This window comes from Ochotona curzoniae, unplaced genomic scaffold, assembly GCF_017591425.1.
Source record: "Ochotona curzoniae isolate NIBS_2020 unplaced genomic scaffold, NIBS_Ocur_1.0 contig_50, whole genome shotgun sequence".
NCBI lineage: Eukaryota > Metazoa > Chordata > Mammalia > Lagomorpha > Ochotonidae > Ochotona > Ochotona curzoniae.
In genome coordinates this window covers 913200-938327 of record NW_024466446.1, presented here as the reverse complement: position 1 = coordinate 938327, position 25128 = coordinate 913200, and the positions used below count along the sequence as shown (strand labels likewise).

General features: G+C 48.1%; 1 protein-coding gene across 1 annotated transcript in view; it reads right to left on the bottom strand.

Annotated features, from left to right (window-relative positions):
* Positions 1–25128, bottom strand: part of OSTF1 (osteoclast stimulating factor 1) — a 37149-nt gene that overhangs the window by 10514 nt on the left and 1507 nt on the right. Inside the window, exons 2-4 of the mRNA XM_040988774.1 lie at positions 7011–7057; positions 3192–3242; positions 925–988 (exon numbers count right to left, since the gene is read on the bottom strand). Of these exons, the coding sequence (XP_040844708.1) occupies positions 925–988; positions 3192–3242; positions 7011–7057 (162 nt within the window). The remainder of the gene's footprint in view (positions 1–924; positions 989–3191; positions 3243–7010; positions 7058–25128) is intronic.

The following is a 25128-nucleotide window of genomic DNA, read 5'->3' as shown; positions in this document are numbered from 1 at the left end:
TGCCTAGAAGTGATGACCCTGTGTAATGTAACGGAAGAAGGAATGAAGGTGAACCATTTTGCTCCTTGCACTCAGCAGACGAGGTGCGTGCCCACCTGCCCGTAGTGAAGGTGCGTCCACTGACGTCTTAGAGCCAGTGGGAGCGCAAGAAGGAGCTGAGCAGTCAAGGAGGACTTCAAACGGATCTGGCTACTGGACCCCAAAGCAGCAGAGGTCCCGTTTCCACCCTGAGCGCCCACATCCAGGGTGGCTGGGGAGGGAGTGGCATTATAAGCTCTATGTGCACTTTCAAGGGTGAAGAGAAGAGAAGGGATGTTTCAAATCTCTGGAAAGTCAGGGAACAGAGTTGCCCGGGACACCTGTGGAGTGCCTAAGTTAGTGCGAGCTTTGCTCCCGACTCAGATTGGAAGGCAGTGGTGACGGGTCAGATAGCTTGTCACCCACATGGGAAAGCTGCACTGAGTTGTAGGCTCATGGTTTTGGTGTTGAACTGTCCTCTGTAGAGTGTGTAAATCAATTTGGTATGTCTTTCAACTACAAGCAGCTTCGTGACAGAGCCGTATCTCAATGCTTGGGTACCTGAAGGTACCCAATGCTTGTGGTAAGAAGGAACACCACCGTCCCAAAAAGCAAGGGCTGGCCAAGACACAGTCTGTGAGATCTGGCTTAACCACATGGCAGAACACGTGCTTCATAACCAAGTAAAACCATAAATGTTTCCTTGGTTATTAAAGGCGTCTGGCTGAAGCACAACTCCTACTCATGCCCAGTGCATGAACAAAAAGCTTAGGGGGTAGAAAATGTATTGGACAGGCAGCAATTCCACAGATTTCTCAGCCACAGCAGCCAGCCGAAAGGTCTCAAGAATCAGAGGGTTGGAAGTGAGCAAAGCACAGCTCTAACAGCCACTCCGGCCACACTCACCGTAGTTGCTGGGAATGAGTCCAGTCCTGCCTTTGCAAGTGCCCTTCCACCAGTTGGTATCACTCTGGTGAGAGAAGAGGTGAAGTGGCTGGTACCAAATCCAGTTTACACACTTTTAAAATCATCTGGCTCACATGGCACACCTTTGTGTAAACAGCCAGTCTCTCCCCACACGCACCAGGCTTCCTCACACCGTGGCCATCCGTTCCCCTTAACACTGAGTTACAAATCCATAGACACCCGACAGAGACAAACGGGGCCCTTTACCACAGACCCCACAACCAAACCCCAAGAAAGGATGGGGAAATGACACGAGCCTAGCTCCAGGATTTTTTTTTTTTTTTGTCTAGAGATGTTTTTCCCTTGATCTTCAAGATGTATTTGGGAGGTTTTCTAAACCAAAAATTATTTACTTCCATTGTGTGGTAACATTTGAGCTATGAGGGTGTCTGAACCTATACAGATGGAGAAAGGACAATATAATGACCCATTTCTCAATTGCATGACATATTTCACACATACAATCATACTATGCTATCCCTCTCCACTGGGAATGTTTTTACATAAATTCAAGTTCACAGAGAAAGGGCAGCATAAACGTTGACTCCGACCAATGGCAGAACCACAGGCTGGCTCTGCAGCATTCTCACGCCAACCAATGGCAGCTGTTAGTACTGAAGGCACACGAGGGGCTCACACATGATGAGCTTCAGCACTTGCAAACTGCCTCCCTACCTCATGCCAGCTTGTCTGCCGGTGGCCTCGGCCCTCGTAAGTTACTCCATGAGTCCTGGGCAATGTGACATTAGGACCTTCTCTGCTTTTAGATAACTAGCTGTTCTCGGTATCTGCCCTGAACACCTGACCCCCAACTACCACTCAAACACCTGTTCTTTCAACAGGAAACACCGTCCCAGGGCGCTTCAGAACATCCACACATGTGCACGAGTCCCAGCCTTTCTGCACACAAATAAACATGGTGGATTTCCCATTTTCCATGAATTTTTAAAGTATTATTACAGCATAATATCCAGTACAGTGCAACAGTACTATTGAATTGGCCACTTTTTCTAGGCCCTTTCAAGTAACAAAGCAGAGAAGAATTTTTTTTTTTTTAATTTCAAACAAAATATGACATGAGGAGTGAGCATTTGCCCTGGCAAATGCTGGTAAATGACACTGGAGTGCTAGGGTTCAGGTTCTGGGGCCAGCTCTGCTCTTCCTCCTCCCACACAGGTTGAAAGGCAGTGGTGATAGACCCCTCATCCTCCCTCCTCCGGGGGGACCTGCACTGTGTACCAGGCCCCGGTGCTGGGAGCCTCTGGGCAGAGATAATCCCCCTCCTTCTCTCTCCCTGGTTCTCTGTGTATCTTTCTGCCTTCTGAAACAATTAACTAAAAAACACATGAGGTGGTACTTCTGACTCAAGTCACCAATGACTGAATCTGCCCTTAGTATCAAGGATTTTACATCTTTTCTCTCTCTACTATTGAAAGCAGGCTGGCCAACATCACCATCAACGACTCATTTGCTCTGAATGCTGATGCACACGCAACAAGCTCAGAAACACCAACACCCTTCCAACAAGATCACGATGGAAAGCTCTTCCTGCTTACCCCACCCCATATTTCTTATTCCTTTGTAATAGCTACATAATTTTCCACTTGCAAATATACCTAAGCTTATTCAACCATTTTCTATTAGTAAATGCAAAGGATATAGTCATTCTTATGCTACTATACATTGTGGTAAAACGGACAGAATAATGTCCATGTGTTTCCAAGCTTAAGCACATTTGAATAATTTATAATATCCAGCTAGACCAGTGTTACATTGCATATCTTGAATATACCTATAGTTTTAAAAATGTTAACTCTGTCAGCTGGAGGAACTATTGAGTAAAGACCATCAAGATGTGAAGATACAGTGCAGTGTACATCTCTGTTCCAAATCACAGATGCCTCCCAATCGAAGTGATAAATATATTCTGACAACAGGATGCTGGACTCTGCCATTCACCACACCTACAACGTCAGGATACACTTAAATAACAGAAGGATGGACTGACAGCTGCTCTCTGAAGGACCACGTTATCGTAACAAAACAGGGGAAATCAGTGGGGGAAAGGGAGAGGAAACTCCAGAGCCATTGCAACTGGATCATAAATTAAGTAAATTATTTTTAATAATTACTTTAAATTATTGTTTTAATAGTTACTTTTAAAAATTGAAAATAATAAATAAAATTAAAAGGTTAGCTGTGCTTACCATGTCAGTAATGTAGATAATATCGCCTTCCTCAAAGTATAATTCATCTGGCTGAAAGAAAAAAAGAAAAAAAAGGTTTGACTCATATGATTTGCAGCAGGTGGAATATAAGGATTTCTTTTAATTGCATTCCAAACCCTGAAGCATCCTTACAGACAGTGTGGTTTTCATATATTAAAATCAGAAACATAGGGCCTGGCGATGTGGCCTAACAGCTAAAGTCCTCGCCTTGAACACGCCAGGATTCCATATGGGCACTGTTTCTAATTCCGGCAGCCCCACTTCCCATCCAGCTCCCTACTTGTGACGTGGAAAGCAGTCAAACACAGCCCAAAGCCTTGGGACCTGCACCCACACGGGAGACCCAGAAGAGCTCCCAGCAGATGGAAGATCTTCCTCTCTGTCTTTCCTCCTCTCTGACTTTGTAATAAAAGTAAATCTTAAAAAAAAAAAAAAAAGAGTGGATTGCATTGGGGAAATGCTCACATCTTCATGCTGAGTGAAAAACGTAGGGCACAAAATTTCCCAGGGGGATAGGTTATAATTATTCATGAATTATGCACAGAAAATTTTCCACAATTTTTATTATGAGCATGTATTAAGTTGATAACATTGGTGGAGGACATATCTTTTATTCCGTATAAATAAAATTATGCTAGTGAAAAGAAATTATTAGTTCGTCCATTCATTTTTCCATTTCTTTACCTCCTTTTAGCAGATTAGAGCAAGTAAATATGACTCTATTTTAGTCATTAATTTATTTTCCAAGCCCATCTTTATTATAATTATTGTAAACATCCCTCTGGGTATCAATGAAGACTGTATCAACTACACCAGGCCATAGGCAACCGCAATACATGAATATTTAAATACATCGTAATTCAAATATTAAAATTAGTGAACGATGACTAATGATATCCAGCCAATATTTGCCTTTAAACTGTAACTTCCTGTGGCATTTATACTCTGGCTTACCGAGCCTACATTTATACAGAGTGTGAGCCCTAATGACATGTACTTCAGTATTATTTGACATATTTAGGAGACGAGATATTAAACACCTCTAAGATTTCTTTCTAATCTTTATCTCTAAAATTGTGATCCATGGCCAATGCTACTGCTCATAGGAGATGTATATACAAAACAGTTAGAGAAGAAACTGCTTGCTCTAGCGTTTGCTGCAAACTTTCAGAGACAGCAGCCAGCGTCACACCATGCACCCAGCTGCACCAGTGGCCCCGGGACCTCACAGCAACAGGGAAGGGCATGAGGCTGGCGAGGAAAAGGAGCACCATACCCGGGCTAGAGGAGAGGAGTGAGCCGCAGGCTCCTTTTGCAACACCCTCGGTTTCCTGGAGCTCTGGACGAGCCCAGTGGCTCCACGAGCGTGTTCCCACCCTAAAGCCATTCTGGCCACCTGGCGTCTCTAACAGCCAAGCTACCCACTCATGCCTTGGAATAAATTCTCGACTCATGCTAACAGACACTCATCTTTCTCTACAGTTTTTGCCTCTCAAAATCAAAAAAAGTCAAATCTGCCTAAATTCCCATATTTGATTAAATCACTCACCTTTAAAAACAAGACACATTGCGAGGAAAACAAATCATAAGGCAAACAGATTTAAAAAACAAAGCCTGCACAGATGTGCACATACAGGAAATTCCTTCTCCTAGAGTGAGTCCTGAAGGTGCAGGCACCTGGGCTGCTCACCTCCCGCGCTGGAGCGCCTGGATTTGAATCCCAGCTCCCTCCTAATGAACACCCCGAAAGGAAATCCATGTGGGTACTGACTGGAGACACGGCTTCTCTGTGTCTGATCCAGCTCCACATTAACATGCCTGGGGACGCCGCAGAGGACGGCCCAGTGCTTGGGCCCCTACAGGCGCAGGAGACTGGAGGGAGGGCCTGGCTGCTCGCTTCACTCCAGCCTAGTTCCTGTCCTTGGGGAGTGAACCAGCGGATGAACTAGACGGGGTGGTGACTGCATAATTCCATACATTTACTAACTGCCACTGAGTGTTTCACATTAACAGTTAATTTTATGTGATTTCCATCTCATATTTTTTTAAAATTCAATAAAAGCTGAAATTCTTTGAATCTGTTTAGCAGTTTTCATCCTTCATGGTTTGGTGAAAGATGTCATTTTGAAAACAACATTAAATCCTATGGTTATTTCCATTCTTGGCACTGTTCAGTTTTTAAATCAGCGCGTGTCTTCCACAAGCCACTCAGTTGGTCAGATTTGTAATTAAACTGAGGCAACCGTGTCAGCGTCAGTCTGGTCAACACAGACTTGTTTGTTTTTTCATGCTGAGAAAGAACAGTGGGCAATTTGCTCACTTTTAGTCAATTATTGCCAGATACACAATGCAACCACCTGTAAAATAGCTTCTCCAAAGAAAGCAAGGGAGGTTTCTTCCCCTAGTTAAACCTAGGTGATGTACCAACTTCTTCAGACCTGATGCCAACGGAGACCAACAGGCCCCCCCGCACTGGCTGCAGCAAGACTCCCCCTTGTCCACATTTGCATAAGAGCCATGAGCACATCGCTTGATAAATGTCAACTCTTCAATTCTTGGTATTGTTTTCATGGAAGGGAAGTGGGAAAATAGTAAGCACGTGATCCTGCACCCACGTGGGAGGCCCAGAAGAGGCTCCTGGCTCCTGACTTCAGATCAGCTCAGCTCAGCTCCAGTCATTGTGGCCTTTGGGAGTGAACCAGCAGATGGAAGATCTTTATCTGTCTCTCCTCGTCTCTCCGTAAATCTGCCTTTCCAATAAAAATAAATAAATCTTTAAAGCAAGCATAAACGAGCACCTTGAGACAGAGGTTACATAATCCATTACTGTCACCCCAGGGCCAAAGAGGTAGAGAGGTTCCCCAGGCCCAGGATTGGCTCTGGCCGGCGTGGTCTCTGCCGCCCTGGCCACCACGCTGTGAGCAGCCCTGAAGCAGCAGGCATGGCAGCGGAGAAGTGGGGAGGTCCTGCTTCTAGGTCAAAGAAGTCTTTCCGGAAGAGAAGTATTCACCACGCGCCTAGAAAGGGCAAGGCCATGGTCTGGGTTTCAGAGACCACTTCCTCTGTGAGTCAGACCTGAACTCTGTGGCCTAGGAGGGGGAAGGAGGCGAGCAGAGCAGGGCCCACAATGGGATGGGGATGGGGAACACTGGGGAAGCCAGCTTGAGTCCCAGCTGTTCAATTCGCAATCCAGCCTCTTGCTAATGTACCCAGGAAGACAGCAGAGAGCGACCTGAGTTTTCACGCCCTGACGATGGCTCCTGACTCTCGGCTGGTCCTGCTGGTCAGTTCCCACTTGTCTTCTCTCCCACACAGTCCTCCTCATCATGAGTGGCAGACATGCAGGAAACACAAGTGGACGGAAGATCTGAAATGTCCCTCATTCCCTTCCTCTCCCTCTGCTTTTTTTTTTTTTTTTTTTGCCTCCCCATTCCTCTCTCCCTTTCAAATAAATAAAAATAAGCCTTTTCTTAAAAAATATAGTAAAACAACAAAAGCAGTTTTAAAACACAGGCTTGCTATGCTTTTTCCATGCAAGTCACTTGCTGATCGGAAAGCAGGAGGTGACAGGGTGAGGAGAGGGGCAGTGCAGGCAGTGCGGAGCCCGGGGACCTGCGACACCTTGCCCGCCACACCTCTGGGTGGCAGCGGAAGTGGCACCTGGGCATTCCTGAGTGACCGACACTTCTCAAAAAAAAAAAAAAAAAAAAGGATAGACCAATTAGGCCGAGAAGTTTCTAAATGAAATCATTGTAAGTTGTCATGTGCATTTGAAAAACTAAAAGACAAAATACTTACAGTTCTGGGTTCAAACGTATACAAAGCTCTGAAGACTTTAACTTGCCCTAAAAGAGTGAAAAATAACATCCGATCAATTCTTTCATTTCTAAATTTGCTCTAGATAGTATCTACTATGCCCTCTAGAAACTCCGAACTAAAAACCCACGGCAGAAATTACTCCAAATAAAGTGGCGTTTCTACATCAGAAATGGCTGGTTTTGAATGCAGGAGCAGGCACACACTGCGCCAGCATGTCAGGGCTCAGCTTCCTCCTCCTGACCTGTGCCAGGCTCCTGTCCCGCACCGTGCCCTCCTATCCCTAATACCTCTGCACAGAAATACAAACGGAAGGTCTTAGTGGGGAGAACTATTTCATGTGACAAGGGAAAGCCATGTTCAGATATGTGGCTCCCAAAACTGTGCAGGAGTTGAAACTTCCCAAGTTACAAATGAATAATACCAGGAAGGTAGAAATCTTGTAAAGATTTATTTGTTTTTATTAGAAAGTCAGATATACAGAGAGGAGGAGAGACAGAGAGGAAGAGCTTCCATCTGATGATTCAGTCCCCAACCAGCCGCAATGGCCGGTGCTGCGCCGATCCGAATCCAGAAGCCTCTTCCGGGTCTCCCATGCAGGTGTAGGGTTCGAGGCTTTCGGCTGTCATCGACTGCTTTCCTAGGCTACAAGCAGGGAGCTGGATGGGAAGTGGGGCCGCCAGGACTAGAACCAGCACCAATATGGGATCCCGGCATGTGCAAGGTGAGGACTTCAGCTGCCAGGCTACTGTGCTGGGCCCGACAATGGATATTTAATTCAGCTATGGGTCCCTCGGCAATTGAGATTGGACTAAGTCATTGGAGTAAGGCCCCATGACTGAACCTGGACAGCTCTGTAAGCAGAAGAGAGGCACTCCGTGTCTCTTGCCACAAACACCCTGTACCCCTTTGAGACTCCGTCAGCCAGAATGGCACTACTACAGAACAAACCAGAGGGGTCAGCCTCATCCGGGCACTGGGAACCTCCAGAGCCATAAGCCAAAACTGACCCATAAGCGTGATCAAGTAAGCCAGCTCAAGCATTGCAGCACAGTGATGGCAAGCTGGCTTAAATGCACATCTCCTGAATGAGAGCCTAGCGTTCGAGAGGCATCCAATAATGAGAGGCGAACAGCTGAATCAAGGAACGTGTGGCAGCAGGCCGTTCTAAGAGTGAACAGCCATGGGGTGGAGCAGTGCTGTTCAAGAGAGCCTCCCAAGGGGCCAGCAAGTTCCACGGCAGCGCGAGGATGAATTGTGCCTGATGAATTGATTCTAGTGTCACTGCATTTCAATCATTAAGTAGCCACAGACAACTGATGGCAAGCACACTGAAGAATTTCAGGGTTACAACATCCAAAAAGAGGAAATGACAGAAAGTCCCTTCAGAAGGTGCGCTACAAACCAGCTCTACTTTGTCTACACAACGAAGCCATTAAAAACAGCTGTGCACTATTCCTGCTACGATCTCTCCATCGGGAGATGGGTGGACAAAGAAAACGTGCACCATCAGCACTGGGATGGGACTCAGCCTTCACAGAGATGGCGGCGCTGTCGTCCGTGATGCCAGGGGCCTGGAGGGCCCGGGGCTGAGCAAAATAAGGCACAGAGGAAAGGTAAGTACTGCAGAATCTCACCACCAGCAGGAACCAGAAAAGCTCAACTCACAAAGTGGAAGAATATGGCGGTTGCTAGTGGCTGGGTTAAACGACGCAAGACTGCAGTTCAACCAGAGGGGTAATTTCAACAGGCCAATTACAGGTCTGACTATTGTTAACAATAACATATTGTGTGCTTGGAAATTGCTAAGATAGATTTTAAAGGCTCTCACCACACACACACACAAAAAAAATGTGCATGAAGTAATGCAAGTACTACTTAGCTTAGTTCAGTTATTCCACAGAATGTGTGTATAAATATCATACAGTACATCATAAATAAATATATATATAAAACACTTTCACTTATCAATGTGAAAGAAGATCCACAGACACTGATATAAAAGCAGTATTGATAATATTTGGAGAAGGGGCAGGCACTGGGGTGTGACGGGTGAAGCTGCTGGCTGCCACACCCGTAGCTCCTACGAGTGCCTGCTGATGGCCTGGGCAAGCAGTCGAGGATGGCTCAGCTGCCTGGGCCCCGATGCCTGGGAGACCTGGAAGGTGGCTCCTGGCTCCTGCCTGGCCAGGCCTTAGCCATTTCGGGGAGTGAAAAATGAATGCAAGAGCTCTCTGTAGCTCTTTCAAATAAATCAAGAAAATTTATTTTACTTTAGTGGAAAAAAAGAGCAGGTTATATGGCAATATGTTAAGTGTCACCCTGCTTATGTTAGCATACACACACACACACTCTCATACTAACGGCACCAATGATGGGGGCCCTTCCCAATCTAGCTCACTTTATTCACACCCCTTGTACTGGGTGTGCATTGACTTTATAACCAACGGAAAGAGGAACACCTCCACCTTTGCTTGCACTGGAGAAGCGCTCATTCCTCTTCCTCAGCGTCAGAGCCCTCGCACACTTAGTGTCTCTAGAAAACACTCTGCAACCTGCATTCTAGAACAATGGCTCTCCTGTCTGACAGGGGCAGAAGCAAAAGTGAAAACCCCTTTTGATTCGGAGTTTGTTTTTCGCCTACACCCACACAGCCTGCGAAAGGAAACACGCAGCGGAAGGAGGAGCTGCCAGGAGAACCGTCTCCTGCTGATGTGATGGGGAGCCGAGTCTGGTTATTGCCAATACTTTGTGTTTTCAAAGAGAAGTTATACAAAGAAGCAGCGCACTTGTGACCAAAATCAATATCGACGGAGCTTCCTTGTTCCTTTGAGGGGAGCGGGGTGAGCAACAAGATGTCTTACGGCTAATTTTGGAAGCAGGATCCAATGTCAAGTTAATGGACTAAGGTAAAATGCAAGGAAAATTACAGAAATTGGAAACAAGTACGCGGAATGAGGCTAAGTTAGCTGTTTCAGTAATTTTGTCCTTTGTGATCACGTTGCTTCACGTGTTCGCAGCGAAACTGAAGTGGAGGTGTGTTCGGTGCAGCGGGTCTTCTTAGCTGCTCTGTGGCACAAAGAATGCTTTCATGTGTACAACCCATCTGCCTCTTGCAGGTCCCTTTTAATCCACTTACTAGAAAACTCTTGTGTTTTATAACTTATTCTGTTTCAAAGCTGAGTCAAATAGCAATGAGAGAATGCATAAGAAGCCAAAAAATATGGCAAAATGCCCCCAAAATTTAAAAACAGATGACTGTAACGTTGATGGTCAACATCCTTGTGTTCTGCTCTGAGAACAATACTACTACTTAATTCACTGCCATTTTATACCATATTCAATTCACCGTTAGGCAGTGTTCTGCAGCCCACAGAGTAACAAAAAGCACTGCCACTTCACCTTTCAAATAAATAGATAAATCCTTTTTTAAAAGAAAAATTCAACTATAATTAAAGATACAGCATGAAATATTGCTGTAAATCCACTTTTGAAGGTCGTTGTAAGGACAGGAATCTTACAGTTCCTGAGCTCTGGGATTCACAGCCTGATGGAATTTGTGCAAAACTGAATGAATGCACTGACCACAGAAGCCAGCCAGCTGAACATCGGCTGTCCGCGCTGCCACCGCCCGGGACCATGTCGCTAGCGCACCTGTAAGCTCCCCTTCCTCTCTCAACGGAAACTGACAAGGTCAAGCCTAACGATGGGCCCACGATGTACTTAAGGATGGTGATGCAATGTCACCATAAAAAACACGATGATCTCCCCTAAATTACCAGCAGGTTCACTCTCCCCACATTATTTCTCACCCTGAGCCTGTGTCTTTACAGTGACCTGGGGCCTCAAAGTCACAGCCTCGCAGTCACCATCAGCACACTAGTCTGTCACTGCAAACACAGCAGACTGAGAGAGAACCTCACCATACAAATACAAAATAGAAAGTGCAACGGATGAAGCACAGACTGGACATAAATCCCATGCAGACCATCAGCTTGCCCACTGATCACTAAGAGCAGCGGGCTCACAGTCAACCCACACGGCACGCCTTGCTTCCCTGGCGCTGCCATGGCAGTCACACTGTCTCTGCAATCTACAGTCCCTGCTCAATCGGAAATGATACTGAGGAAGCTGGTACCCCACCAATGGTCCAGGGACCCAAAACTGAAAAGTCCACTGACTGGCAGATTTTGGAAGAAATCTGCAGCTAATGTGAACTCTGCACCCATTCTAGCCCGTGGGGGAGTGGGGGGGGGGGGCGGTATATAGACACACACACTACACACTACATCGTCGAACAAAATACATACAAATATCTTACTAGAACTCAGAATGACTAGAAGTCACTGCTCTAGAGACTGCATGATCAAATCACAGATCTGCTGCAGGCTAAGGAATAAGTATATTTCCTCTACTCCATGGACTTCAACATCCAGAAGAGGTGATAAGTCTCTCGTCTCCCAAAGCAGACCATTGCAACCTCAGAGATTCCAGAAACAGTCCAACGACAGCGACCTCTGAACCCTCTACACATGCAGATTTCCTCATGTTTGTCTAAGGTTACAACAGAATTGACCTTAATTTAGACCGTGGCAGTATATATATAAAAGAAATAGCATGGCCTCCTCAGGATACTTTTCAGGGTCACTAAAAAGATTAATGCAGTGTTTCTACCAGCCTTTTTAAAGCTATGCTTAAACATGCATGATGAAACAGGATGTTTTCTGTTCAGAACTAAATAGAAGGCATCTATGTGAAGGTTTCCAAGAGTCAAGGCCATCCTTGCAGTTCCTGCAGCAAGAGGAAGCAGCTGGGCTCTGCTGGGATAACAGAGGACTCCCCTGGGCTCTGCAGATTCCAACACCCACACATGACGTGCTAGGCTCACAGCCGGCTTGTGCGCTCAGCTCTCTTCTTGTGTCAATTCCACAGAAGTCCCCCTCCCTTGAAAATAAAAGAGGAGGGGATAAGTCTTGGAAACAGAATAATGTGAACACAGTAACTCGCAAAATGTTTTGACGTGAGAACTGTGTATTCCCTCATACGCTTGGATTACTAACACCAAATTCAATCAGCTCTTTCCTTCTGTACATCTTTACAACAGACAGAGGAGACTGGAGAAGCCCTGTCATCCTTCCACACTCTGACCTAGTCTCTTCCCTGCCACCTTCCAAGGCATTCCCAAAACAGAAAAACGCAGAGCACATGAAGCAGGGCTGATCTGAGCCGCAGGAATGGCAACCCTGTTCAACACAGCACCAGTGTGTGTGCTGACAAGACGGTTCTGTTTAGCAACAGTGTGTCTTTTCTCGCTTGGCTCTGTCTTTTCAGCAAACGCAGTTACTTTACGGGATCGGCATCTACTGGCTATTTTTATGTCTTCCCCACCACGTAACATAAAAGTCCTAAATGAGAGCTTCACAATTTTCAATAACATGTCCCAAGTGGCTAAAAATTAAAAAAAAGAAAAGGACCTAGGGCGCCCAAACCTCTTCCTCCTGAGGGAAAGTGCTAGGTTTGAGAAGAAAACAAGGAAGAATGGAATAAAACTTTGCAGGCAAAGCTGCTCCAGTCACACCGCAAAGACCAGGGACTTCCGAGGGCAGAGGGCAGAACGATGGCCTGTGTGTACGGTCCATGGGAGATACGAGTGGTTACACACGTTTAAACAAGTTAGGAGAAATAGAATATCGAGACATGACCCAACGATTTGAAATTCAAACTGCAGTATTCAAGAAAGGAGTTTTGTTGGAAAACTGCCATTCATTTGCATGCTGCCTGGGACTGCTGTCCCCAGCATACACACAGCGCTGTGTGTGCTATGTCGCTGAGGCCCACAAAGCCTAAAATATTTACCACCTGGCCCTGAATAGAAGACCTTTGCCAACCTTTATCTGATGATCCCTTTTCCTACAAAGAACAAATAGGACAGAAGAAGCGGAGCCTTTCCATGCAAAATGTTGCCCCTCACAGCCATGTGGAGGTAGGTCTCAGCCACCTACTGTGTGAGAGTCCCTGGCAGACTTCACATGCCCAGATTAGAGACAGAAAGTTCAGCATGAAAATCTTTAATCCAAAACTAAACTACCCTTCTATTTTCTCTTATTTTTGAAAATGTACTTATTTATTTGAATGCCAGAAAGACACAGCAGTGCCCACAGTAGCCAGGGCTGGGCCAGGTTCTAAGCCAGGACCTCAGCCCAGTTCTCCCGGCATGGTTAGCAGGGACCCATTTACGTAACTCATCAGCCGCTGTCTCCCAGGGTGCAAAAAGCTACGAGAGGAAACAAAGAGGGGAACTGACCTCAGATATTCTTATTGGGAATCAGGCAATTCAAGCAGCATTTTTTTAAGATTTTTTTTTTTTTTTGGAAAGTCAGATTTACAGAGAGGAGAGACAGAGAGAAAAAGCTTCCATCTGCTGATTCACTCCCCCAAGTGACAGCAACAGCCAGAACTGAGCCAATCCAAAGCCAGAAGCCAGGAGCTTCTTCCAGGTCTCCCACGCAGGTGCAGGGTCCCAAGGCTTTGGGCCGTCCTCAACTGCTTTCCCAAGGCCACAGGCAGGGAGCTGGATGGGAAGTGGGGCCGCCGGGATTAGAACCAGAGCCCAGGGGATGCAGTGCTGTTAACGCCGGGCCCACAAGCAGCATCTCAACATCAAATGGAAGCACTCCATATGGAAGCAGACAGCCCACGCAGCAGCAACAGCCACACCTAAACACCTTGCTAAACACATCCTAGAGACGCTTGCATGAGGCAGCTACATGCAAAGCACTATCCTCCAGAACTTTCTTTAATCCTAGCAACAATCCTGCAGTATAATTACTTTACTACCTTATGAAAACCAAGGTTTGACAGGGCCAGTAACTAGTCCATGTCCACAGTGAGGGCAAGGTACCAGAGGCCCAACGTTACCCAGGCTGCCCGACTGTGGAGCCCACACTCTGACTGCTCTGGACATGGCACACAGGCCTGAGTTTTCAGTGTGGCACTCAGGATTAAGTTGAGATAAACAAATTGATACAAGTGTCAGCATAGTTGCCTATTCTTGTTTTTTTGGGTTTTTTTTTTGTTTATTTGTTTTTTTAAGATCTAAGGAGAAAGGGGACAGAACACTTTCCATTCTACCACAGGTACACACCAGCCAAGGCTACTGCACTGCCATTACCACCACCACACACACACATACACACACGAGTGTTGGGACCAGGTATTGCTTCAGAATGAGAGCCACTGACACATGTTTAAGTATGTTTGAGATACTTAAAATGATTTCTAGAGGCTTCCAGAACATCCTACGGCATCCAGAGATAATCGAGGATCTGAGAAGGAGCGGATCAGAAGGGGAAATCCAGAAGGCCTCCCTGGGTCAGGCCAAAGCAACCACCTGCATGCACAAGAGATGGGGCTGGGGGCAGACCTGGTCAGGCCAAGTCACAGAACCACTGGTGCCAGCAAAAGCCATGTTTGGATACAGCCCTGGTATGGGATCTTTGGGGATGTCCCTGCTAGGCCATAGAACTCATCAGTACGTGCCAGAGCCAGTGCTGGGGGCGGGCTGGGCTGACCTAGGCTGCAGTACCCACAGTCAGCACGAGAGCCAGTGCTGGGAGCGGGACTGATCGGGCAGCTACACCCACAGGTACGTGTGCTGGCTGCTACAGGGGGCAGACTGAGTCCAATCCTGCACCTGCTGGCATAGGCAAGAAAAAGTAGGGTGTGAAGGTCTCTCAGGAGAGATCTCTTAAGGACTCCCCAACTAAATGACTGAGCTTGTCCCGTGACCTCAGAGAGAATCACATGAACACCAGGTCTGATCCTGGAACACGTGTTACAGGCTGGGCCATCTCAGTTCCTGAGCCTCATGCAAGAATGGAGAACATACCCAGACGACACAAAAGACAAAGACAGCCAACTCATCTAAGTCAACAGGCGTCAAGTCCCTCACCAAAGCAAAAGGACAGCAGGAACAGCTCTCCAAGCCAGCCTCAACAAGCACCCAGGTCTTCCATGGAAGTTCAGATCTCCAATTGTAGCAGAACCGTAAAGAAGCAGGCAGGCCAGAGAAGCCACTGATAAGAAACCGCCCGGACAGGCAGCCCTCCAGATCCTGGGCGTGCACCTGCTTGTTGAGAAAAGAGCCTTTCAACTGGACCTTATCCCCCTCGTGGCGTGCTCTGTCAAGCCCCTATCTCTCTAAGAGTGCTGCCAGAGCCTTGTTCCCATCCGAAAGTGGCCAGGCTTCCCTGGAGGCCCAGGACCAGGACAGCAGGCCTCCTCCCACCAACCCAGGGCTGGCCCTGGCATCTGTGCATGCACACGAGTGAGCCTTCTCAGGCAGAGCCTGGTGCTCCAAAGTGGAGGCTGCTTACGCAAAGGAGCTAGAAGGGAAAGACCCAAGAAGCCCAAGTAAACCCCAAAACGACAGCAGAGAAGCATGACCAAAAGGAAAGTCAAGGTATTTTCCCAGGGGCCAAAGCTGTGGCACCGTGAGGCAGAATGTCAAGCCTGGGATCCCTGCCCCCTCAGGGGAGGCGGGAGGAAGCGCCAGGCTCCTCCCTTCAGCCGCAGCAGCCATTTGGGGAGTGAACCAGAGAGAAGATCCCTCTCTCTAACGCTCCCTTTTTCTCTCTGTAACTCTGACTTTCAAATAAATGTTTAAAACAAACAAACAAAAACAAAGCGGCTCAGCTTCTGGGAGCCCCAGAGATCATCTCTCAGGATTTCCTCAGAGAACAAGACTAGACACATGAAAAGCTGTGGGGTTTTTTTTTTCTGGGGCTGTAATTAAAACGGGACAAATGACAGGAAATGCCTGAGAGTGGGGACACCACCCTGCTGGGTCTCCCTCTTCTCTTCCCTGCCTTGCCTCCGCAGCCACTCCCAGGCCCAAAGCCTCGCCCAGCTGACGCTGCACCTCTGCACTTGGCAGGGCAGGGATCTCCAGCTGGGACCGGCTCCTGGGTGCAGCTTCCTGCTAATCTGTGCCCTGGGATGTCGCAGGCCATGATGTGAGCGTGCCCATAGGTCCCTGTCACCCCAAAGGAGACCTCCTGTAGCTCTGGGTTACTAGCTCTGGCCAGTCCCCGCCCTGGCTCCTTCGGGTCATTTGAAAAGTAAACCAGTGCGGGCCCGGCGCGGTGGCGCAAGTGGTTAAGGTCCTCACCTTGCACGCCCGGGATCCCATATGGGCGCTGGTTCTAATCCCGGCGGCCCCGCTTCCCTTCCAGCTCCCTGCCTGTGGCCTGGGAAAGCAGTCGAGGACGGCCCAAAGCTTTGGGACCCCGCACCCGCGTGGGAGACCCGAAAGAGGCTCCTGGCTTCGGATTGGCATAGTATCAGACGGAAGATCTTCCTCTCTGTCTCTCCTCTCTGTATATCCTGCTTTCCAATAAAAATAATAAAAAAAAATAAATCTTTAAAAAAAAAAAAAAAGTAAACCAGTGCATGATACACTAGGTAGACAGATTTCTCTCTCTCTCACGTCCTGGCTGCTCCATTTCCTGGGGAATCCCGTGGGACATGGCTCAAGCTCAGGGGCCACTGCCTACCACGCAGACAAGGCTCCTGGCTTCAGCTTGTCATAGCCCTGGCCATTTTGGCTAGTTGGGGAATAAATCAGCAGACAAAAGATTTCTGTTTCTTTCTTTCAAATAAAACGAAGAAATCTGCCCCCCCCTTTTTTTTTAATTTTCTTTTCTTTGATAGATCGCCATATAACTATGATTTCTGAACATGGGACGATGATGGGGAAAGAAAGATTGAGTCAGAAAAATTCTTCCCTTAAAGTCCTAGGAATGCCCCAAGTCAGTCCTCAAGTTGCTGATCCTGCAGAACCTCTCACTCCGGGGATGGGGACCCGATGGGGATCAGGTGACAGAGCAGCCTCCCAGCCACAGGAACACAGACAAGAAACGCTGCTCTCCAGGGCGACGGCTTATCACCACCACCAGCAGTGGTCGCCTATACCTCAGGCAATCGGGATCAGCTTTAGGACCCACTTTCCATCCATCCCCACTGCCCAGATACAAAGATGGCCTGTCATCATCCTGGCTTTCACAATACGTGTGGAAAACTAACCCTCAAGAGCATTACTATAATTTTTTTAAGCAAGGACAGAACGATTTTTGTTTGAATTCTGCAGCCAGAACAACAGAACTTCTTCCTGGGAGTGCAATCCCAGGCCCTCCGAATTGCCATCATGTCAGCAGCGCACTAAGGAGACGCCTTCCTAGTCTGTTGTGTTAGACCAACACAGCCAGCATGCATGGCTAGAGAGCTATCCTCTTAAAGGAAGACTCACCTCTCACCTAACAGAAGCAAAGAAAACCTGGAATCAAATGTGAGGAACTTAAAACTGTCATAGCCAAGGGCTGCCACTGTGGCATAGTAGGCTAAGCCTCTGCCCATGGTGCTGGCATCCCATTTGGGCATGTGGTCAAGTCCTGGTTGCTCCACTTCCAATCCTTCCTACTTACGCCCTGGAAAAACACTGCAGCATGGTACAAAGCCTTGGAGGCACAGAGGAAGTTCCTGGCTCCTGGCTTTGGATCGGCTCAGCCTGGCTAGAGCAGCTATTTAGGGAACAACCAGTAGATGGAAGATACCTCTCTCTCTCCTTCTCTCTGTAACTCTTTCAAATAGAAATATATTTTTAAATCTCTTACCTCCAAAAGAAAGAAAGGTGGGTCTTAGGAACATGAGGGGAAAAGGGGGATTCTGAATGAAGTTTTCCCCGGAGAATTAACTTCTACAAACTGGACAAGGCAAGCTCCTGGGCCTCAGACCTACAGAGTTGATGTGATGGAGTGCGTTCTACCCAAATTCACATTTTTCCAATCATAAAAGTCCTGACTGTCTTTACGGCCACAAAGAATGACCAGAGACAGCATCTGACACCTCCTGCCGGGCCGCCCCACCCCCACCCCAGTGTTCTCTTTGTCTCCACAGCTGCCCAAAAAAACGCTGCCTCTGCTAAGTGAAATCAGACCCCACTCAGCCACTGCTCCACTGTGCTCCCGCCCCACACCCACCCAGGCTCCCCCCACCCAGCCACTGCTCCACTGTGCTCCCACCCCAGGTTACCCCCACCCCCTGGGCCTCACCTCACATTTCTCTCTCTCTCTCTCTCTCTCTCTCTCTCTCTCTCTCTCTCTCTCCTTCCCTCCCTCTCAAGGCAATCTAGACTTATAGACCCCTTGGAGCGGCTAACTCCTCCTTATGTTTGACTCCACTGAGAGCATCTACAAACGTTTCGGGCATTTATGAGCAACAGCATGGCATGAAATTATTTAGAAATGTAGAAATCATTTGATAGGTCAGTCTGACACACAGAATGTGAGACTAATGAGGTTCAAGATAGCGCACTGCCTAAGTTAATTACACAATCAGAACCAGAAAAGCTTCACTGCAAAGCAGCACTAATCCCCATCGCTGCCGAGAACTCGGCTTCCTTCTGCAGGGTTCAGCTCGGTCCTCTTCTGCCTACCCCACTGGCCAGTCTTTCTGTCCCACATCCAGTCATGAAAGAGCCATTCGCTGGAAAAAGATAATTACGTCATCCAGGAATCTTTGTGGCCAGTCTTGCTCTGTTAGTGTAAGCATCTTTGGGAAGAGGATTATCACAAATCAAGGATTTACACAAAAAGCGAATTTATCCATTAGATGAAAAGCAGAGGGATTTGTTCTCAGAGTCCAATAATGGACTGCAGTAAGAGGAAGCAGAGTTGCAATCAATGACAATGAGGACAGCTAGGGCTGTCCCGAACAAGCTCGAGCCGTAAGGTTCCCTGGGCAGGTGGCCCTAGAAAGCCCTGCCAATTCAGGTCTGGCAAAGGTTAGGTCTGGAAAAGGAAGGGTGCCATTTCAGACCCAAGTCACACATCAATTTCAGTTTCCACTACATCAGAAAGACACAGGTACTACCAGCCAAATCCCAAACACGGGGGGCACATGCCTGAGCTAGGGCAGAGGGGGGACAGAACAAGCGCTCAGGGCAGACGGCGTGGCAAGATAACAGGTGTCAGGACCTCAGGGAGACCCAATCCCAACCAAGAGTTAGGGCATGGGCAGGGGCCAAGGGCCAAAAACAGAGCTCAGAGCCAGTGCTTGGGACCCCGAGGGTCTCCCCAGGGACCTGAGAGGCCCACTACTTACAACACAATTAGTCCTCTGAAAGGAAGTTGTTAGGCAAGATGGGAGGGTGCTCACAAGGAGGAAGTGAGCCGCCACCGCAGGCAGCAATTCTAACACTGTATTTCAGCCTGCAGTGGACCCAGCTCCGGTTCACAGCTCCTTGAGCAACTTTAGACTCTGAGAGCAGAAAAGTAAAACAGAACAATTCATTGCCAAACACAAAATGAAGTGGAATGTCATGGCAATCTTGGCACACTATTTAGAATACTAATTTCAGAGGGAACCACGTCTGTGGCAATGTTTACTGACAGCTTGCTTACATGAAAAAATAGTAAAACCCTTAGTTTTGGTCTACCAAGAAACTACCATCAGAAAAAAGTTGCACTGGCTCTAAAAAGTTACACTGACCCAAGAACTAGTTAAAAATACATACTGGGGCTGGTATGGTGCCAGAGTGGGCTAACCCTCCATCTGTAGGGCCGGCATCCCATATGGGCACCAGTTCAAGCTTACCTGCTCCACTTCCCATCTAGCTCCCTGCTTGTGGCTTTGGAAAGCAGCAGAGGATGGCTCAAGTCCTTGGGCCCCCACACCCAGGTAGGAGGCCCAAAAGAAGCGCCTGGCTCCAGTCCTACCAGTCCCAGCCTCTGCCAACACACATTCTGGGAGGAGCAGGGGATGATGCAAGCACTTGGTGTTCTCAGCACCTACGTGGAGACCTACACTGAGTTTACCGCCCATGGCTTTGACCTGGCCCAGCTCTGGCTCTGCACACCTTTGGGGAGTGACTCAGCAGGTGGGAAAACCTCTTGGTATCTTTCTCTTTGCCTCTCAAAAGCAGCATTTTCTTTTAAGGATTTTTATTGGAAAGACAGATACACAGAGAGGAGGAGAGACAGAGAGGAAGATCTTCCGTCCAATGGTTCACTCCCCGCCCCCCCCCCCCCCCCCCCCCCGAGTGACTGGAACAGTTGGAGCTGAGCCAATCTGAAGCCAGGAGCCTCCTCTGGGTCTCCCACGCCGGTGCAGGGTCCCAAAGCTTTGGGCAACCCTGCACTGCTTTCCCAGGCCACAATCAGGGAGCTGGATGGGAAGTGGAGCTGCCGGGATTAGAACCAGCACCCATATGGGATCCCAGTGTGTTCAACCACTACACTATTGTGCTGGGCCCAAAACAAATTTTTTTAATTCAGAAAAAAAAAAAAAAATCTGCTGTTAGCAGGTCTATATGAGAGCGCCAAGTTGTCTGCAAAAAGCTTAGCTCCTACACAGTGAGTCAAATGTGGAATGAAGACTGCGTCATCTCACTTCTCCTAGGATCAAGTGACTGCTGCCTTTCTGGCCATGGAAGTCTTACTCAGCATCAAGACTCCAGGAGCCGCTCCAGGGAGGCCCGCTCAGCCCCGCAAGCCCCGCCCTTACCTGCCCAGCTTCCAGACACACTGGGATATTACCTTCAGTCTAAGGTGTCACTGTTCTCCTCCTGGGGTACAAGCACATGTTTCTGGTAGGAAGGGAAACTGGTATGAACTTTTGGAAGGGCAACTTGAAGATGCTGGTGAAAACTGTAGGACAACTGACTGGGTATCATCTGAATGGGAACAATTGATTGGATATACAAAACAAAAAGAGATTTTCAGACATGGGTGTGGAAACAATCAGTGGGTTCTGTAGACAGGCTTACAGGGAACTATGTAAGCTCCTCAATCCCTCTGCCCTTATCCTATCTGACCCTCAGTCTATGAAAACCTGATCCCACTAATAAACTTGGGCTACTGACCATGAGTCGGTAGTCCACGCATGTCATCATTGGCTGCCGGACAGCAAACAAAAGTGACAACGGAGCCCAGCGTGATGGCATAGTGGCTCAAGTCCTCTCCTTGAACGCACCAGGATCCCATATGGGCACTGGTTCTAATCCTGGCAGCCCCACTTCCCATCCAGCTCCCTGCCTGTGGCCTGGGAAAGCAGTGGAGGACGGCCCAAAGCCTTGGGACCCTGCAGCTGCATGGGAGACCTAGAGGAAGTTCCTGACTCCTGGCTTCAGATTGGCTCAGCTCCAACCGTTGCGGCCGCTTGGGGAGTGAACTATTGGATGGAAAATCTTCCTCTCTGTCTCTCCTCCTCTCTGTATATCTGCCTTTCCAATAAAAATAAATAAATCTTTAAAAAAAAGTGACAGTGAACAAACCTCATAGACTCCTCCACCTCTCTGCCCGGATCTAAGCCCACATACGTGATGGATAAATGACAAGGTGGCTCTGAAACCCAAGAAAGGAAGGAGTTGAGTGCAGCACAATGGAGTTCTAGTTAAGAGGGTAGAACTGGGTATCACTCAGCTCTTTGCATGAACTCTGAGTTTCCTTTGGAAAAACGCTGCACAATTGTTGTCCTACCTCCTTCATTTGTTTAACAGATAACCCTCAAAGTGCACGCATGCTAGCCTGCATTTTGTCTTGCCCTGTCCTCAAGCAAGCGAGAACGACCAGGGCAAAGGTTCTCACTGTGCCTGAACAGAAACCCTAGCGCCTTGGGCAACAGGAAGCCAAGCTGTGGCAATGCCAGAACACGAGGGGGAGCCTGCTGCTTCCACCAAGGCTGCTGGGAGGACCCAGGCTGCAGCCTCAGCCTTCGCTGCTTTGTAGGGAAGCTTTCAGGGGCGAACACCACACGCTTCCCCAACTTGTACCCAAGCCAAAAGACTTCCATGACCGACATTTTACGTGTTTGTCACTCGTGAGCAGTTAAAGAAGCAAAGTCACAAAGCAGTTAGGGTGAAGCAGCACAGGCCAGTGCAGTTCCAGTGAACAGGGCAGTGACACACAGCAAGGACCGGTGACACTGAACTGCATTGGCTCACAGAGCGGGCTGCACGCCCAAGCGAGCCCAGCCCAGCACAAGCTCACAGGCTCCTCTGCCGAGCACGGCCTCACACTAAGGCATGTGGCCTGCTCCCAGGTCACACTGCATCCATAAAACATAGCTACAAGGACCCAGTCTATGGGGATGCCAGAATGACCGAGCTCACACATCAACGCTTTGGTAGTGTCTGACACATGGCTAAGCAAACTCAGCAGTCAACATGATCACAAACATTCTGGAATTTTCATGAATGTTCAAACTTAAAAGGCATGTGCACATTTCAAAGCCAACCACATATCCTCACTTTTGATTGACTGGTATACTCAGGGCAGTTAACTTTACACAAAAGTTCAGATGATCTTAGAGGAGGCCTATGTGTGATGCCTTTGAAGTTTTACAACGCTTTTAGAATGACCAACTAAAGAATTCAAAAAACTAATATTTGCTTCTTCAAAGGTCCGAGAATTTATTTTCACAAGACACATGCAATATTTATGCTGTTTTGCTTACACCACCAGAATCAATAAACCATTAGAAAGACACACCACCAAGGCCAGGCAGGCATCAGGCTTCCAACAGGAACGGGTTATTATCCAGCCATCTGAGAGGATGGAATGAAGTCCAGAGCTTACTCAATATCCTTGAGCCCATCCTTGGCTCAAGTCTCAGAACAAGCTCTCCTTTGAAAAGCCTGGGTGAGCACCAAGTGTGCTGATGCTCCCAGCAGCGGCCAGGCAGATGTGTCCTCATGGTCCCTGGGGATGCCTGAAAACAGCACACACGTATGCAGACAAGGCAGTCACACTGGGTCACAAGAAGGCAAGGCGGGAGCGAGGCAGGAGCTGGAGCCACGCGATCCCAGCACGCAGCAGCCGACAAGTCAACGTGTAGGCTTCAACAAGAGACCTTGAAGTGCCAAGAGTGATCCTGCCAAAAAGCGCCAGTAAGCAAGAGATGGTCACACTGCGACAAAAATGATTTTTCAAAGGTAACATTGTGCAGATTATCGGAAACCCCTATCGGCCAAGGGCCAGACATTTAAGGCCAAGGCTGAGACATGGCTATGGGACCGAGACACGGGTATGGGACCGAGACACGGCCATGGGGCAAGACACGGCTATGGGACTACAATAGACATGGCTCTGAGTGTAACTGCTTTCCTTTTCTTTTTTTGAATGACATTGCTTTGAAGAAGCAAACCCTGTGATAATAGTCAACCAACTGTAAATCGTGATTATCACAGACAACTGGTGGGGACGACTTCTCTTATTAACATATTCATTTTTCACTTATCTGTCCTATATGGTCTAAATTACAAGTTTTTTTTTAAACAAAATGGGTGAGAGCAGTCATTCAGTTGTTGATCAGGAACAATCAGGATACTACCTGCAAACACATCGAGCTCCCTTACAGGACTTACCACTCCCGCGGATGAAGCCCCATCTCACTGGTCCACAGAACCCCGGGGTCTGGTATAATGCTGAAAATCCAAGCTCTGGTTGCTAAGACACACTGAGCAAATGGACTCTGGTTGCGGCCAACCTGCAAGCAAGGTGATTCTGCCATTTCCTCAGGGTGGCTCTCCTGTAGGGATGTGACCAGGCCTTCGCCCTGTGGTCCCCTCCCTCTTTAACTTGGCCCCCTGGTTGGGTATTTCTGTCATCCTGGAAGATACGCTAGTTCCAAGGAAGCCTAACGGTTAGCGCTGCCTCTTCCATTCCACTCCCCGCCGACCAGCTGTACACACACGCAGCCCCTCCTGTGAGTGGTGCACTAAGCCCAGGACAAGATTACGGCAGGGTGAAGTGTACCCTAAGCCATCATGCTACCGATGTTAACTTTCTGAGCCTTGCGTTTAGAGCTATGCCTGTGCAACAGCACACTCAGTGGGCTGAGCCTCCCCGGGTTGGTGGAAGGCCTACGAGAACTCATGCACCGTGCAGGCTCACAACCAAACCAACGCAAACAAAAGTCCCTAGTCTGACTACGTAGTGTAAATTACTAAACAAGCAAACTGATCAAAAAAAAAAAACAGATTTATCTTATTCGTTTGAAAGACAAAGTTAGGGAGAGACAGAAATAGAAAGATTTTCCGAGACTGCTGGTTCATTCTGCAAAGAGCTGCAACAGCTAGAGCTGGGCTGGAACTCCAGCCTGGTCTGCTCTGTGGGCGCAGGGGCCTAAGCACTTGGGCTGTCCTCTGCAACTTTCCCAGGCACCTTTGCAGGGAGTTGGACAGGAAGCAGAACAACTGGGCCTTGAAGTGGCACCCATGTGGGATGTCAGTATGGCAAAAAGCAGCCTAACCTGTTACACTACAAAGCAGGTACCAACATTTCTTTTACTTTTTTTTTTTTTAAGATTTATTTATTTGAAAGGCAGAGTTACAGAGAGAGGGGTGACAGACATCTTCCATTCACTGATTCACTCCCCAAATGGTTACGACAGCCAGGGCTGTTGCAATGCCAGAGCTTCATCCGGGTCTCCCTCATGGGTGCAGGAACCTAAGCATTTTGGTCATCCTCCCCTGTGTGCCCAGGCCACAAGCAGGGGGCTGATTGGAAGTGGAGCAGTCCGGTCTTGAACTTGTGTACATATGGGAAAAGAGCGCTGCAGGTGGTGGCTTTACGCACTACGCCACAATGCAGATCCCAAGAAAGTGATTTCTCTGAGTCTGTTCTGTGTTTGGGTTTCACTGATAACTTAGTGTGAAGTCAGTTTCCCGCAACAGCAGTCATCTGTGCTGTTGGGCTTGCTCAGGAGGAACGGAGCAGTGGGCGTGTGGCTCAGTGGGTTAGGACAGTGCCTGCATTGCCTGTGCTAGCACTGGAGCACAGCTCGATGCTTCCTGGGAAGGAGTGGGCGCCTGCCACGCGTGCGGGAACCCGGGATGGAGCTGTAGGGTCCTGCTGTTGGCTGGACCCAACACGGAAGCGTGAACCAGAGCATAGAAGCACACACTCTCGCTCTCTCTCTCTCTCTCTCTCCCCTGGCTTCGTTCTGTCTGCCTTTCAAATTACACAACAAACATGGTTCCCAGAAAAGAGCCCTCTACGGCTAACAGGAGATTCCCTAAGCTACACCCAAGTACGTATGAATA